Raw genomic sequence first — 16,690 nt, 5'->3', positions numbered from 1 at the left:
GAGGCTCCGGTTGGCTGGCGGGAGGAATGGCCGGCATCCACTCAGAGCGTTCCTGGGGGCCGAAGCACTTTCACCTCAGGAAACCACGACGACACCGACACGCAAATCCGCCGCCGTCTGACGAACACCTCGAAATAGGGACGGCTTTTCAGGAATGCGCTTTTTAGATGACGAGGTTTCCAGCTGGGAGTTTTTAGACCCCTTTATTTGCAATAAAGCAAAAACAACAAAAAACGAGATCGTACGTGTTCTTTGTCCTCTGTCTTTCACCAGCGTCTTCTGTCTAAATTTCTGGGTCCCGGTCCTGTTTTCTGCTGCGACCAGACTTGGCTGTACCTTATACAGGTGCTCAGGGTGGGTCTATTACTTTTACAAGACCGGTTTAAAAGCCCGTATGCCACCCATTTGCAATTCTTATGGGGCCTTTTAGCAGCTGTAATAACCTGATAGCAGCCGCTGAGGAAGAGCACGTCAACAAAAAGAGAATCCATTACGACCTGCAAACACCGCTTTCCACAACACAATTGCGCGTACAATTTGTAATTCAAACGCTCTCCTGTAACCTGCCTTCTTTTGGAGCGCTGATTATGCACATCCTCGCAAATGAATGCCACGCGTACGCGAGATGAAACTAAGCCCGCGCACGAGAGCGATAATCAGTATGTAAAGTAAGTTTAGCGGCCGACCCCGGAAAAGCTTTGAAGTCCAACTAACAGAGCTCGGTTCCCGCCGTGTTTTCTGCTCATTATTTTTCACGTCTACATGTACAGTAATATGATGAACTCCTCAAATGTTCTCCATGTTGGCGCTGTGCAAAAAAAAAAAAACCCCGCAGTTTCGAAAAGGAAGATAATGTGAATGCCGGCTAGAAATCTTTCGATACTGACGCTGCATCGGGCCCGGGTAGTGGAAAACTGACCGCGCCGCAGACCTGTCAATCAAACAGACGCGCCCCTCCCCCTCTCTTGAGGTCTCAGAAGACATTACACCGCCATGGTGCCCTCCAGTGGACTGAGGGACGCGGCATCGGGCTGGACAGACGACGATATGCCGATGGTTTGAAAGCGCCCGCCACTTTTTCCAAACTCTTTCCAGGTGCCGACACCGGATGGTTTTAATACGCCATCAGACCTGCAAAAGCCCCGTAAGACGAAGTTGTCATTTTGGGGACCTTTGGACTTTTGATTTAATTGGACTGTGACCCGTTAAGATTAAGAAAACACGACCCATCTCGAAACCAGCCCCCCCTCTCCCCCCCGCTCCTATTTCTGCTGACTCAAGGGATTTGCGTCTCCGCCGCTCCTCTCCAAAACTCCACCGGACCGACAGCTTCCTCGACTGACCTCCGAATAACCTGCGAGTAAACTCACCGCTCATTTCCCCCGTCAAGTCATCGTCACATGGAGAAGTGGGGCAGAAAGACTCGGAGTGTGTGTGTGTGTGTGTGTGTGTGTGTGTGTGTGTGTGTGTGTGTGTGTGTGTGTGTGTGTGTGTGTGTGTGTGTTTTCAGTTTGCGTATTCGTATCTATTTCTCACACTATTTCAACAATGTGAGACGGTGAGGCGTGACGCCTCGCCTTACATCCGTTTCACCGCCCAAACACTGACTCATTCTCTACGAGGAGGTCGACGTCGGATCACCACAAAACAATTTATGTTTGCGGGGGAAGTTGCATTCGGGTTCCTCAGCGGTGTGTCATGGATTTCTTGTTATTTGTGCTGCTGATTGTGTTGTTTTCTCTCCTTAATCTGGACATTTTTTTGGGGGGGGGATTCTTGCAATTTTATTTGGTCTTTTCTGTGTTTTGCTGCTAATAAATCATGTTTTTTTTTTTACTTGGTCAGATGTTTTCTTTTACGCGTTTTCACTGTAACAGCCGACAGCGATCAAGAAAAGGCAACATCCATTTCCCATCTGACTTGATTAACAAATAAGTTCATGTCTGCCTCTCCTCTTCCTCCTCTCCTCTTTCTCCTCTCCTCTCCTCTCCTCTCCTCTCCTCTCCTCTCCTCTCCTCTCCTCTCCTCTCCTCTCCACTGACCTTCATTTATTCCTCTTCTCTTCCTTTTTCATCTCACCTCTCCTGCCACCCTCCATTTGTCTCACCCCTCACCCCCCCTCCCTTTTCCCTCCCAGTGTGTGGTAAATCTCATCAGCGAGCTCCAGGAGCAGATGTGCAAGTTTCAGGAGGAGATCAGCACTCGCATCCAGGAGAAACGGGCCCTGGAGGAGAAGGAGGCGGCGGCCCAGCAGGGGGAGCCCGCATGCGGCCGAGCCCAGGGCCGCGGCCCTCGAGTCGGGCCGGCCGGCTCCGACCTGAGCCTGTCCGGCTCTGACGTCCGGAAACGCAACGGAGGACAGACTGTACACGTAGGGAAGCCTTGATGGATGAACTCATCTTCCCCTCCTTCCCCATCATATTCCTCCTCTTCTCCTCCTCCTCCTCCTCCCTTCTAACCAGTCCACGCACACACCACCCGGTATTTGGAATTTTCCACAGAAATCGAGCTAACAACCTCTCTTTGGAGTGTGTCTGCGGTGTGTCTGCATGTTTCCTACAGGATGCTTGGCGGGGTGTGTGTGGGGGGGGGAGGAGGTGTCATGCTCTGCTCTGGTTCTTGCAGAAATGGAAACTTTTTTTTTTTTTTTTTTAATTGTTTTGATTTTCCAAATGCTTGCATACATTTGAGGAGTTAATCGACCCCCTCGGGAAAGCTCGGAGCGGTGCGACATACAGCGCCCCATGCTCAGGAATCCTTCTCCGTCTAACTCCTCAAGTATTTGAAACATTTGGAGCATTTTTTTCAGGATGTTTCGGACCAGCATCGTGGTTTTTTTTACTTGATTTGATGTGGTTTGCTTGCATGACGCTGGTTCCTCCATTTACTAACAAAAGGTTACGTGTCGGCTTCCTCCTTCACTGACCAGGTGGATGGGTCGTTGAATACTTCCTACATTACTGTACAGGGTTTCCCTCGGACGAGTGGCGACGCGCGGCCCGGACGTCTTTCAGTCCAGTTCTGGGGTTCATCCTTTCCTGGTTATGGATAACTGCACGTTGTGGTGTCTGTTTCAGGAGGATCGTGTTTCCGTCTTTAACCGCTGTGCTGTCCGGCCCCGGAGACCTTTTGTAGCTGCGCTGAATGTGAAACCTGATGTTTGAATACCCTCCCGTTTATACGCTGGCATGCACAGATCCCAGTGACGTAGACAAACCCGCTGTTGATTCTGACATTTACATAAAACGTTGGCTTTTAACGAACTAAACGATGCCGTGTGTTTTGGGGGTTTTTGTTCTGCAGGATTTGGTTCAAGAAGTTACGCAGCTGAAGAACAAAGTGGAGGAACTGGAGGGAGAGAAGAACCAGTATGAGAGGAAACTAAGAGCTACCAAGGTACTTGTTAAAAACCAAACATGCAAGCGCACTCGTGCGTTTTACGAGGAACAGCTGTAGAATAAGGAATAAATATCGGCTTTGTATTAGTGTTACAGATCCCGGAGGGGAATACGGGTGGAAAAGTGGCACTGTGGTGCTGTTAGAAACATCAAAATGAAATGCAGCTGCGGCGTTTACGTGGTCTCGTTCCATCAGATTTCTAACAGAGCTTAACAAGTAATGTGACCGTAAGCAGCGCTGGCACGAGTCGAACTACAGGTTTCATATAGTGAATCTGAAAAGAGCACCCGGTGGACGACGGAGCTGCTGCAATCAAACTGACAAAACCAAGGTTGCCAGGCAAATATTTCAAGACCAATAAATAGCCCCTAAAACCACAAAATGTAGTATTTTAATTACCGTTTGTACGGAATAAAAACACAAGATGTGGCGTGTTCATTTTGGGAGCAAGAGGTGGTGGTGGGCGGAGCTTGGACAAATCCAGGCTCGCTGTTCCGCCTAATTCAAGTCTTAAACTAAGCTAGCCGCGCTAGTTAGACTATTCCTTTAAATAGCCAGCTGACAGCGGGTTTTCTGCAGCGACCATTGACCGCATTTAAAAGTGTTCGGAGTCGGAAAAATGTATCCGATGCAGAAGTGCCTTAAGCTGCAATACCACCGAGGGCCACTAGAGGTCGGCTCCAAAAAAAAAAAAAAGCCTCCGGTTCCATAGACTTCCATTCAACTTCTCTCATGAAATACAAAGTGAATAAATGTTTTTCAAATGTTATCTCGGTGTTGTTAGCTAAAGTCACTCCTTCTTATTAGTTTACTGGCGGCCCTTCTGGAAATAATCCCGTCATTAATTAGGAATTAAACAACAAAAAAGACGCATTTTGGGGGCGTGTCTGTTTGACAGACAGGTTTCCGCTACCAGTGGGCAGAGCGTAGTGTCCCCCCTCCCCCCCAAAAAAATAAAAAAAAAATAATAATAACTCAATATACTACATCGTTGCGATGTGCAGAACAGCTGTTTGAAAGTAGAGATCATTACACGCAGCAGAACAACATCGTAAATAATTCCACGAGTTGAAGTGAGAAAAATTTAAAAAGGCAGTGAGCTGGTTACACTCCAGCGTTGGCCTGCAGCTGACACACAAGTGTGTGTGTGTGTGTGTGTGTGTGTGTGTGTGTGTGTGTGTGTGTGTGTGTGTGTGTGTGTGTGTGTGTGTGTGTGTGTGTGTGTCACATTGTCACAGCAGAGGGTGATAAAGTGGCTAATTAGAGAAACATGCAGCGAGGAAAGAAGAGACGCCTTTGTCATGATACAAATGTGATTTTAAAAATAATTCACCGTGAACTTCCCTCAGCTTCAGTTTATTAGTAACACAAACAGACGTCTCGCTTACTGATTTAACCTTTTAAATGCTCAACTTTTCTGTCAAATTTTACATTTTTCCCAACGCCGAATTAAATAATCGAATCAACGACCGATTTGTATTAATTTATAAACATTTCCTTCCGCGTTAACCTGACATATTATTTTTTTTCTACATCTCACCTTGAAGTATAAACACATCTTAACGTTGAATTCGTAGATATTAATTTCCTTTAAGCGTCCGCCTCCTAACACGTTGTTGGTTCATTGGTTAAACTTTGAAGGAAGTCAAACTGCTTTTTTTTTTTCTTTCCTCTGTGCTTACACTGCTTCCTTCCTCCTCTCTCTTCCTCTCCCCTCCTCCACGCTCTGCATCTTCCTCTCCATTAACCCCTTTTTCCTCTGCGACTCGCTCCTCTTCCTCTCCCTCTCCACATCTCTCGATCATCGACCTCTTCCTGCCTCTTCTCTCTCCAGCTCTCCATCTCTTACTCTCTCCATGTGTGTTACCAGTCGCTCATGACCCAGCTGTCCAGCCTCAAGCTGACTGTGGAGCACACACAGCTGGAGAAGCAGCACTGGGAGGAGCGCTGGCGCGGCGCACAGGTGCCTCTCCCACTTCCTGTTTCCCCTTCTTCCTCTCTCTCCTGCTCTTACCGCCGTGTCGCCCGTCCGTGTCGGTTTTCTTCTTTTTTTTCTAAAACCTCTGCCCTCCTTTCAGTTCCTCCTCAAACCCGCACTCACGCTCCTCCTCTTTTCTATCTTCGTCTTCTTCCTGATTTCCGTATTTTGGTGCTTGGCCAGCTTTTCTTTTTCTTTCCTTTCTTGATTATAGCTCTTTTGTTGTTGTTGTTGTTGTTGTTGTTGTTGTCGTTGTTGGTATTGTGACGGTTTGTTTAAAAAGGGGACCCGGAGAGACAGAGACACAGTTTAAGGTGATGCAACCCGGTATCACGGCAAAGCGTGAAATAGACACGCTGCACGTAAAAGTAACGTAACGGAGGATCCTGCATGCAGTGCGTTTAACAGGAAACGCGGCCAACGCGTGTCTATTTCACGCTTTTGCGGAAGCGGACCGGCGTGTCTATTTCACGTTTCACAGTGACGCCGGGTTGATTAACGATGGCTTTAATGGAGTTTAACACACGTTGTAGATCATTTCAGGAGCTCCATAGTATTAATTAGCCTCAGCACAACGAGCTGATGGGTCGCTTTTAGTCTCAACCCCGGCGTCTCTCTGAGTTACTTCCTCTCTACTCTACTCTCTTTTAGCTTAAAATCGTTTATTGCAAAGCAGCTGCGGGAGGTGTTAGGTTTGCATTTATAGCACGGCGCGATAAACGTGCCAGTGCGTGCTCACACCTGCTGCCGTCTGGCACCTGTTGTCAGCAACTGCTGCCTCGGCAGATTTATCGCCGTAATTTCCTTTTCATTTGTTACTCTTATCTTAACTGAGATTAGGTTGTCAGAAAAATGCCAAAGTCCTCTTGTTTTCATCAGGAAAAAAAAAATGCAAGAAAAGAGGTTTGTGTTTACCATATGTACATATTACAGGCATTAATATCGTATGTTCTTGTTTAAATATTGTTTTTTGGGGGCCTTTATCTGTCCGCTGCGGGTACAGAGATAACAGGACTGACATGCAACACAAGCCGCAAACTGAAATGTTACAATTCCAGTCTGGCACTTTAACGTCTAGGTCACCGAATAGAGGTGGACTTTTTTTGGTGTGTTTTTACATTTATCGGACAGTTAGCGGTAAATAAGAGTGTTGAAACAGAGTGGAAATGCATGCAACGGAGATACAAGGCTAGAAAACATGCAGGTATTCCTGAAATTGTAAGAAAAAAAAGAAAAGAAAAAGTCTTTAGACAACCGTTGAAGTGTGACCGAGCTGTTAGTCACAAGACACGTCATGTCAGTCCCGTGAGAAACTTCCAACTGAATGCCAGAGGGCTCGGTGCATGTCAGGGACGGTGATTCCTGTGATTACGGAGGGATTCCTCCTTCAAAATAAAATGCTGGTATGAAAAGTAGTGGAGGGAGCTGTGGTGGATTTTGGTTTAAAAAAAACAACAACAACAAAAAAAAACGTTGTGGAAGTATGGGAAATCGATTCGAATGATGAATGTCAAAATGAAACGTGGCTCAACAGGACGAGTTGTTATTGGACAGCAATTACAATCTAATGTACTCGGTATACAAGTAATCTGACAATACCCCCCCCTCGCCCTCCCCCCCAAGTCTCCTCGAACCTACACCCCCTCTCACGAACCGTCTCCTCCGCAGGCCGAAATCTCCGAGCTGCAGCAGCTCCTGGCCTCCAAAGACGTGGAGATCGAGTGCCTGCAGACGCAGCTGCTGGCCAGAGGCGGCAGCGCCAACGACAACGCGGAGAGAGGTACGCAACAGCCACTCGTGTGTGTGTGTGTGTGTGTGTGTGTGTGTGTGTGTGTGTGTGTGTGTGTGTGTGTGTGTGTGTGTGTGTGTGTGTGTGTGTGTGTGTGTGTGTGAGAGAGAGAGAGAGAGAGAGAGAGAGAGAGAGAGAGAGAGAGATATGCATGTCTGTCAGCTCTGATTGCTGTAACATCTAATCAACATGTCCCCTTCTCTGCTTCTCTGCCGCCCTCTGCTGTAGAGGAGGTGTATATCAAGCAGCTGATTAACAAATGTAAGGCATGGTGTGTTTACTGGGGTCTGATTTCCAACCCGGCGCCGTACAGACACCTGACAGTTTGACTTTTTAAAAAAAATAATTTGCAATTCAGATTTGAAATCTCAGCAAATCTGAAAAAAAAAAAAAACGGTGACCACTTTTTGTGTTTTAATTGAAGTCATCTCCTGATCAGGCGTCTTGCTGGCGTGTTCGGTTTGAGATCGGACCAACGGCCGAGCTTCAGTGTGTGTGTGTGTGTGTGTGTGCGCGCGTGTCACGGAAAAAAACATTTCAATCAAAAACGCAGTGAGCATCTCCATCCTTTCAAATGAAAAAAGAGCATCTCGGAGAATGTCGGAAAACGTGGCGTCTGCCTGTATGCCGAGAAAATGCCGTCACGTTAACGAATATCGACATTATTTACTCATATTACTGATGTAATCTGATCTGATGTGATGTCGCTGTACTGTTTTTAAACTACATGTACGGCTCACGCTGGACCGTGAGTTTTAAAATGCTGATGAGTCAAGAAGAGGAAGGGAATTTCTCATGATCTCATTCTCAAGAATAGAGAAGGATATCCTGCCACATAATATTATTATAACTGTATTTCTAGCAGAGATAACTTGACTAAGAGCTCTTTCTGACACAGACATGCATATTCTCTTCCCTCTTTCATTAAAAAAAAAAAAAAAAGATTCCTCACTCTCCTGCTCTGATTAGTTGTTTTGGCGTCACAGATTTGCACAACATCAGTCATATTTGAAACAAAAATTGATGTCCTGCTTATTGGAAAGAGGTTTTTTTTCCCTCTTTAAGACAAAAAAAAAAAAAAATCTGTTTAATTTAAATTTTTTTACAAACCCTGGCTTCAAGCTCTTTAGCTGAAACGCCCACTATATTGTTCTTACCGGCACCGTATTTTCTGAAGTTGGAAAAAAAGCACGTGTCAACCAAGCACGTTCTAGCCAATCAGATTAGAGAACTCTCAGTGGGCGTGGTTTCAGCGTGCATAAACTTCCTTGAACATCAGCGCCATGTAGCGTGTCAAGATTTTAGCTTGAATCTTTTTCGTTTGTTTGTTTTTATTTTCCCTTAATAAAACACATCGAATAAAACGTAATAAAAACAGACAATTTAAAGGGCCGCTGTACCAATTTATTATCGCACTTTTCTATGAGGTTGGAGGACTACGGGTTCCGACTCGCTCCTACATTTCCCACAATGCAACTCAACAGCATCGCTCTGTTCCACCAAACAGAAAACCCCCTTAAAGTTCCCCTTTAAGAGACGTTTCTGTATTTGAAAGGATGTCGAATGTCCTTCGGTTGCGGGTTTGTGTCTCTTGTGGGGTTTTTTTCTTTCTTTTCTTTTTCTTCTTTTCTCTCGGTACCATCGCCGCACACGGGTAGCGCATCACGTAAAGCTGCCGTGTCGGTCCCAGGTGATGGTGTCCGGGTAGTCGTGTGCTGTCAGAGTGCGTTTGTTTCGCTTGTTTATTCGTATTAGCATGGCTGTCAACGTCTGTCGCCAGCATCGCTTCAGGCGCCCACCAGACGCCCTCAAACTAACTGGCACCAGTTCACCGCGAGGCCCTTTTTATTTTTTTTATTTTTACTTTCTCATATTTTTATTTTTTTTTCTCTGTTAGACCAGGAATACCAGAGGTTGAAGGTGGGGATGGAGTCTTTGTTAGCTTCCAATGACGAAAAGGTACGTTTACGTTTTCTTTTAATTATTTCTAGTTTGAAATTTGAAAGCCTGAATATTGGTGCTTTGGTGACAACAGGATCGTCGCATAGAGGAGTTGACCATCCTGCTCGGCCAATACAGAAAGATGAGGGAGGTTATGGCGCTCACGCAAGGTAAGGACTACGTCCTTTTACGGCAATTTTCGATATTTAAAGAGGGAAAAAAAAAACGAACAAGTTTTTTTTTTTTCTTTCTGTTTGTACCTGCCAGGGAGTAGCGAAGAGGAGCTGAGCGGCAGCTTAAAGCTCCGAGCCATCACGCACAAAGCCCACTCCGACATCCTCAGATCAGAGGTGAGATTACGAACTACATCCCTTCTTCCTTTCTTTCTTTCTTTCTTTCTTTCTTTCTTTCTTTCTTTCTTTCTTTCTTTCTTTTTATTGTGAAAATTCAAAGGCGCGATCAAACTCTTAAAAATGTGTCTTCCGTCTCTGCTGAAGATGTCGTCGAGAGGATCTTCTCCGCTTATGCTGTCCTCGTCGTCTTATCAGAGAGAACTGGACTGCAGGTGTGAACGCACGGCACGCACACACTGTACACGCACTGTACACACTGTACACACTGTACACGCACTGCACACGCACTGTACACACTGTACACACTGTACACGCACTGCACACGCACTGCACACACTGTACACACTGTACACGCACTGTACACGCACTGTACACACAGTACACACACTGTACACGCACTGCACGCACTGTACGCACTGTACACGCACTGTACACACACTGTACACACAACTTAGATTTAACTTGTTCATTGCAGTTTCCAGAACTCGATGGACACATCGCTGCTCTTCGCCGGCGACACCAGTTTCTTTAATGGATCGTGGTAAGTACTTATATTTACGCAACACTTTAATGATCTGTTACACAACAGGTGGTTTCCGACCCGGCGATCCGATTGGTCCACGGTAGAAGGAGCGACTTTAGCTAACAACAGCGAGATAACTCGAGGAGAAATCGTTGACTTAGAAATTTATGAGACATAAAAAGATTTTGGAGCCGACCTCTAGTGGCACTCGGTGGTATTGCAGCTTAAGGCACTACGTGTCCTTAAGGCGCGAGGAAGCTACGTTCACTTTTATGTCTATAAAAGTCAATTGTCGTTGCCAAGGGTCGGCCTACTTCCTGGAGCGGTAAACATCGCATAAGGGTCAACTGATGCGACTGATTGTTTCCCAGTTGCTAGTCACACCCCATCTGTTGCCCTGGAAACGGAGATCGAACGGACAAAAAAAGTTGTACAGCTCGCGCGAGCGAATCGCCCCGCAATACGAAAACATTTTGATTACGTATTTTATTCAGTCGGTTCCTTGTTGTTGCCGTGATTGCGTGGCGGACACAAGAGGGCGGGCTTTAACGTCATTAATTAGCACTGCGACGACACGATTGGCTGATCTTTACTGTTTTTTGTTGTTGTTGTTGTTGTTGTTTTTTCAGGCATCAGCGCAGGCTGCTGTCCAGCAGCCTTGAAGAGCTGCAGAGCGGATCTCGACAAAAGGTCTGCTAGCGTTCGCTGCCGCAGATTAGCTTTCATAATTGTGTCAACGTCAACTAATATTCATCTAATCCGACCGACTAAATCTAATCCCGTTTCTTAGATAGCTCATCAAAACTAACTATTTCCTAACTAAACTAACGTTCTTTCAATGTGATTGAGTGATTGCTAACCTGCTAATTCTGGTTTTTGTGTGTGTGTGTGTGTGTGTGTGTGTGTGTGTGTGTGTGTGTGTGTGTGTGTGTGTGTGTGTGTGTGTGTGTGTGTGTGTGTGTGTGTGTGTGTGTGTGTTCTTTGGTCTTTCCTTTGTCTGTGTTGGCTGTAGGCTGTAGAGATCCAGCCAGTTGAAACGGAGTCAGATGTAGTGGCAGAGGTACTGATCTGCTGCATGCACACCCCGAACAACATCGTATGATCACGTTACAAATCAAATGAGAAATCTCGTGTGGAGATCTCGTCCAAGGAAACGAAACTTCAAAGCGTCAAATTATTTACCGACATGAAAATCTCGCAGGCTGATAAACGTCGATCAATGACGAGTTCGGAAATGGAAGTATCGCTGCTGAACCTGTGATCGTGTTTTAGTTTATAGTGCGTTATATTTGTTGATCGTTAAATAAGTTTGAAAGATTGAACAAAAACTGCACGTAAGGAAGCCGACCAGTACGCTGCGTGAACGTCGATTAAATCAATATTTTCTGATTGCCGAGCGGATCTATAACGGACAGCAGTTCAAAATCAACAAGAATCGAAATTAAGATTTTTTTTTTTAATGTCTTTTAAGGAAACTGATTGTATATTTATATTAGTTTAATGAACTTTTTTTTAAATTTATCTAACACATCATTTCTTTAACACACTAATATAAGAAGAGACTAACATTTTCTCCACTTCCCTAATAGTTACTACCAAAATTGTCTTTTCTAAGAAATATCTTTGCAATTTACAGATAAATTACCAGCTGATTCTTTGAAAAAAAAAAAAACACATATGGAAAGTTTCAAGGGGAAATTATCTGGAAAAAAAATCAGCAACTTGTAAAATTGTTGCCGGTAATTGTGTAAAAAAAAATATAAAAAAAGAAAAATGCAGCAAAAGAGACGCTGAGATGTCCCGGAGAGTGATGTAAAAAAAAAAAAACGTGTGCATGTTATAGTCTCCTATCGCGCACGGTGATGTAACGCTCCGGTTTGCCCTTTGACCTCTTGTTCTGCAAGGAGTTTGAATAAGAGAAAAAAAAAGATGCCTGTTGTGCATCGCGGCCCGCATATTCTCATGCTCCAACGATCATGCTGCAAAACACATAATCACACCGCGTCCACACACACACACACACACACACACACACACACACACACACACACACACACACACACACACACACACACACACACACACACACACACACACACACACACACACACGGAGAGAGAAGGGCCAGGACCCACCTGAAGTGGCTGTCGGTAGTGCTCGGCATCATCGCTGCCTCCCAGCTGTTTCTTTCTGCTGGCCTTTCTCCGGCGATTCTCTCGGAGCCCCGGCGACTTTGATGCCTGGTCGGATTCCCGACCGCCGTCAGACGTTTCGCCCTCCGAAGGAACGCCCTGTTACACAACGGAGCAAAGAGGGCGAATGACTTCAATGACCCCCCCCCCCCCCGACTGTTGTCTTACGAAAGAGTTAAGATACGCAGAACTCGAAAACCCACTGGGTTTGAGTGTGTTTGAGATACAGTCAAGAGCATTTATTTGAATTTGAGTTCTTTTCCGCAACAAGAAGACCTTTACTGGATATTACAGTCATTTATTTCGCCGTTTTTGTTTTCCTAGACGTAGCTCAAAAAAAAATTAACGCACTGTTTTTTGGTTTTTTTTAATATTCTGCAGAATTCTCACACGGAGCTGAGCAAGTACCAGACTCTGCCGGGGAAACGGAGTAAAAAGAGCGAGCCGGAGGCCGAGCTGAACGGAGACAGAGACAGAGACGGGGAGTATTTATCTCCCGTCCGCGGCCACGACCAGGACTACAGCCTGGGTGAGTTTTCTACATCAGCGAAGGAGATCTCGCTGTTAAAACCCAAAACATCGGCATGACTTTATACCGCATGGGTGAAAGGAATAATTCTATACTCCGGTAAAAGACTGTTGTGTAATTCGTGGTGGCAGCGGTCGTCTCATTGCGTGGATCAGTAAGTTCCGAGACTGCTGCTGTCGCGCGGGACCACTGCTCACTAAAAGTTGCGTAACTCGGGTGCCGATTTTGATCAAGCGGTGAAATTTGTCCCACTTCCTCATGAGGGTTGCACCTTCCTCCTGCTCGGCGCGCGTCACGGTGCTGCGCATCGTTCACGCGTAATTGGAGCGGTCTCGGAACGGATCCGCACACTCGGATTTTCCGTAAATCTTGGAACTATTCCTTGAAATAGGAAAGTGGTATTATTTAACATAAAAAAAAAACAATGAATGCAAATGTTGAATAACTCTTTTGTCGACTAACTTTGCTCCCACCGCTTCCTCTCCCGTGTCCTTTTTCTCCTCCTCCTGTCTATGCTTTGCTCCCCCCCTCCCTCCCCGTCTGTGTTGTGGCTGTAGTTCGCTGCAGGAGTGCCAGCGCTCCGGCTTTAGGTACAGTACGCTCACACAGAAACTCTAAATGTCAACGCTGAAAAGATAAAGAAAAAAAAACGCTTCCAGAAGAATTGACTGGAAAAAAAAAAAAAAAAAAAAAAAATGCTCCGAGGTGAGCGGAGTCAGGATGACTAACTGTTTTCACTGAGGATCAAGCAAGCTTTAAAGCCCGGATTATCAGGACTCCCTCGTGACTCGAGAGAGCTGTCGGAAAGATAACGCCTGGCTGCTCTCTGTCGCGTCAGCGTTCGCCGAAACGAACGCACGACTTCGTGTATCCGCCTCCACGGAGCCGGAGCTTTAATGCGGGAGGGTTAATCAGAGATGTGTGCGGTTTCAGCTATAGCTACGACGTCACAAAGTAAACAGGAGAAAAAAAAGACAACAAAAAGGTCACCTGTTTCAAACACTCGAGGTGAAAATAGCAATAATGCTCCCACTGTGGGAGTTTTTCTAGCACATTAAACTCCTCAAGGAAGGAGATTCTCTTCCGGCCTGGCTCTTGAAGAGATGCTAAGAAATTTTAAACGTAAGACCTTGTTCCTCTTTAGTTCATCCCGTCAGGTGGCCTTTCATCTACGGCCTATACACTGAAGGTCCGATCCCGATTATTAAATTAATGGAAATTGACAGTATGATGACAAAATAGTGAATCTCAAAGAATCGGCTATTAATGCTCACAAACGAGACTTTGTTTAATCTGCTTGAACTCAAAACGTAGCTGCATTATCCCAAAGCTGCATTTCAGATTACGAAAATTTTCTTAGAAAAAAAAAAAAAGATTTATTTATTTTAAGGACCATTTTTTGGACCTTTTGTTTCACATTATGTTGCTTCAGTTTGCAAAAATTTTTTATTCTACCACTCTCCCTGCGTTCCAGTATCCATACTACCGTACTATGTAGATTTAGTATGTCCCAATAGGTACATGTTAAACGTAGGATGCCAAAAGTACCAGGACGTCCTACTACACCCGGCCGTATTTTGCAGTATGCAGGCCGAGCATGCAAACTCGACCTGTTCTGACCCACAATCCTTTGCGCTGCAATTACAAGTTTCACGTAAACGAGATGACTTTTAATCTTAGCTGAGTTTCTGGCCCCCGTTCGGCACCTGCCCCCCCTCCCTCCCCTCCCCGCCAGAGTAGCGTTTTTCTTAACAATCTCAACATAAAGATAAAAGAGGGTGTGACTAATGCTTGCTTTGTTTTCTGCCTGCTTTCTTCTCACTTCGACTAACCTTCCTCCGCCTCAGGATCTCCTGGAAAACACGACATCTATGATGTTGGTGGGTATTTTCATTCAACCGCTGGTGTGTAAATAATCTTCCAACCCGTTGAGAGGAGTGAAAATGGTTCAGTGTAGAAATAGCTGTTCTGTTTAGTATTTTTTTTGCATCTTTAAATATTTAAGTGACTCATATTTTTTTGTTGCCTTGAAAGAACGAGAATCAGTGTTTTTTTTTGGGGGGGGGTTTTGTCAGTGGACCAATTTCCTATCAAAGTGGGCGTACTTTATGTAACGTATTTAACAACACAGATGCCATATTGATCGATAGTAGGTATATTATTGTTGTTTACCGTCTTTTTTCCTTTGTGGTTATTTTTGCATCTCCGCGTGGTCGTTTTTTATCCCCTCGGTAGTTCCTTTGTGTCTCATTGTCACTTTTTAAAACTTTTCTCTGTGGTTGTTTCGCATTTCTTTGCAGTTCTTGTGTCTATTTTGAAATCATTTTGCATCTCTTGCTGGATATTTTGCATGTCCTTGCAGTTGTTGTTTTTTTGCAACTATTTGTCATAGTTCTGAAGCTTTTTATTTTTAATTTTTTTATTGATTTTTGTTTTTGGTCTCCGTTTGTGTTCTGTTGACAACAAATGATAATTGTCATTTTCAAACAAAGGACTCCTCGGTGCCTTTGTGCCTAAAGGGCTGCGCCGAGTAACGCCTGATCAGTAATCTTTTCACGGTAGCAGCTGTATAGTTAGTCATGAAAGCAGTTTTTTTTTTTTTTTAAACGTAAGGCGCTCTAGGTTTGAATAGGAGTTTGAGAAATACGGTGTTATTGTGACTGTACGGGAAATGTCTTATTACTGCTCTGGTGGAGTGTTTTCCAGGAAGCGGTTTACTATTAAACAGCTGCATGTCATTCGTATTTAAAACAAGGGTATAAATGTGAGACAATCACTTCTCCAAACGGGATAATCTTCCATCAGTGTGCTTTATCTCGGAGCAGCTGATGTTCATTGTTCCAAAGTCAAACAGCACCAGATTTATTCTGGATCCCAGATTTTGTCCTCGGTTCACTGCAGCGTCGGTGATTCTCTCCGTGTGTTTTTTTTTTTTCCTGTCAGGGCGTTCGGAGAAGCTGGACGAGTCCGTCCTGTCCGACCAGTCGCCGCTGTCCTCCGGAGTGGACTCAGGACAACAGTCCCCCGTCTCACCGGAGAACAGGAAGACTCACAGAGGCATCAAGAAACTCTGGGGGAGGTAAGTTTTGAAGACGATATCCGTCCTGTACGAAACATTCTTCACATTGAATCTTCATCCAATCAGTATTTTACATTTTTCTGGGACATACTCGTTGATTGTGTCTGTTGTCTTCAGGATCCGCCGCAGTCAGTCAGGTAGTCCTGTCCAGATCCACGACCCGGACCTCGGAGACTTCAAGAGGGGAGGTTTCAGAGCTACAGCTGGTCCGCGACTGGCCCGTTCAGGGAAAACACGGTACACAAACACATCTATACACCAACGAGTGCATATGTGTAATAGAGAATAAAAGTATCTAAAGGGGCCATATGTGGATCGATGAAGCATAAACTGTATATAATAGTGGACGTAGCTTCCGGGTCTGGAAAATGAGGCCGATGTGGAAGCGCCTTAAGGTGCGATACCGCAGAGGACCACTAGAGGGTGGCTCCAAAAAGCCTCCATAGACTCCCATTCAACCAGTCCCATAAAATTAAAAGTCAATAAATTCTTTTCCACAAGTTATTTCAGTGTTGTCAGCTAATGTCCCTCCTTCTTATTCGTTTTCTGGCGGTCTATCTGAAAAATAATCCCGTCATTAATTAGAAAATAATCTTTAATTGATTGACAGGTCTGTGGTGCAGTCAGGTTAGAGCTATCGGTGGGCGGGAGGTCGTAATGTCAGATATCCAATCGGATCGAGTGTTTGGGTCCGTCGTGTAAAAACCTGCTTCGCTTACGTAATGTTTCTTTTCTCACCTCCACGTCAGAGATCCGAAGACGCCGTTTTCCAAGTGGACCGCGGAGCAGGTGTGCGACTGGCTGGAGGACATCGGACTCGGTCAGTACGGCATCCTCGCCCGCCACTGGGTCACCAGCGGTCAGACTCTGCTGTCGGCCACGCCGCAAGACCTGGAGAAGGTACGCG

At 45.3% G+C, this 16,690-nt stretch overlaps 1 protein-coding gene across 3 annotated transcripts in view; it reads left to right on the top strand.

Moving 5' to 3' along the window:
- The window catches only part of ppfibp2b (PPFIA binding protein 2b), a 74,607-nt gene that overhangs the window by 50,053 nt on the left and 7,864 nt on the right, over positions 1–16,690 (top strand). For 2 of the 3 annotated variants that reach the window (XM_069715183.1, XM_069715184.1), the window contains exons 7-23: positions 2,138–2,371; positions 3,304–3,396; positions 5,234–5,362; positions 7,046–7,157; positions 9,064–9,125; positions 9,202–9,277; positions 9,375–9,457; positions 9,605–9,672; positions 9,936–10,001; positions 10,613–10,673; positions 10,996–11,043; positions 12,557–12,704; positions 13,262–13,294; positions 14,552–14,584; positions 15,648–15,783; positions 15,901–16,020; positions 16,533–16,683. In XM_069715183.1, coding sequence (XP_069571284.1) covers positions 2,138–2,371; positions 3,304–3,396; positions 5,234–5,362; positions 7,046–7,157; positions 9,064–9,125; positions 9,202–9,277; positions 9,375–9,457; positions 9,605–9,672; positions 9,936–10,001; positions 10,613–10,673; positions 10,996–11,043; positions 12,557–12,704; positions 13,262–13,294; positions 14,552–14,584; positions 15,648–15,783; positions 15,901–16,020; positions 16,533–16,683 — 1,653 coding nt within the window. The remainder of the gene's footprint in view (positions 1–2,137; positions 2,372–3,303; positions 3,397–5,233; positions 5,363–7,045; positions 7,158–9,063; positions 9,126–9,201; positions 9,278–9,374; positions 9,458–9,604; positions 9,673–9,935; positions 10,002–10,612; positions 10,674–10,995; positions 11,044–12,556; positions 12,705–13,261; positions 13,295–14,551; positions 14,585–15,647; positions 15,784–15,900; positions 16,021–16,532; positions 16,684–16,690) is intronic. The other variant, XM_069715185.1, reaches the window with a different exon arrangement.

Source organism: Brachyistius frenatus, unplaced genomic scaffold (assembly GCF_029030835.1).
Source record: "Brachyistius frenatus isolate BFR_SWC_R1_liver_20210118 unplaced genomic scaffold, ASM2903083v1 Contig_139, whole genome shotgun sequence".
Lineage (NCBI taxonomy): Eukaryota > Metazoa > Chordata > Actinopteri > Embiotocidae > Brachyistius > Brachyistius frenatus.
This window is presented reverse-complemented; position numbering and strand designations above follow the sequence as displayed.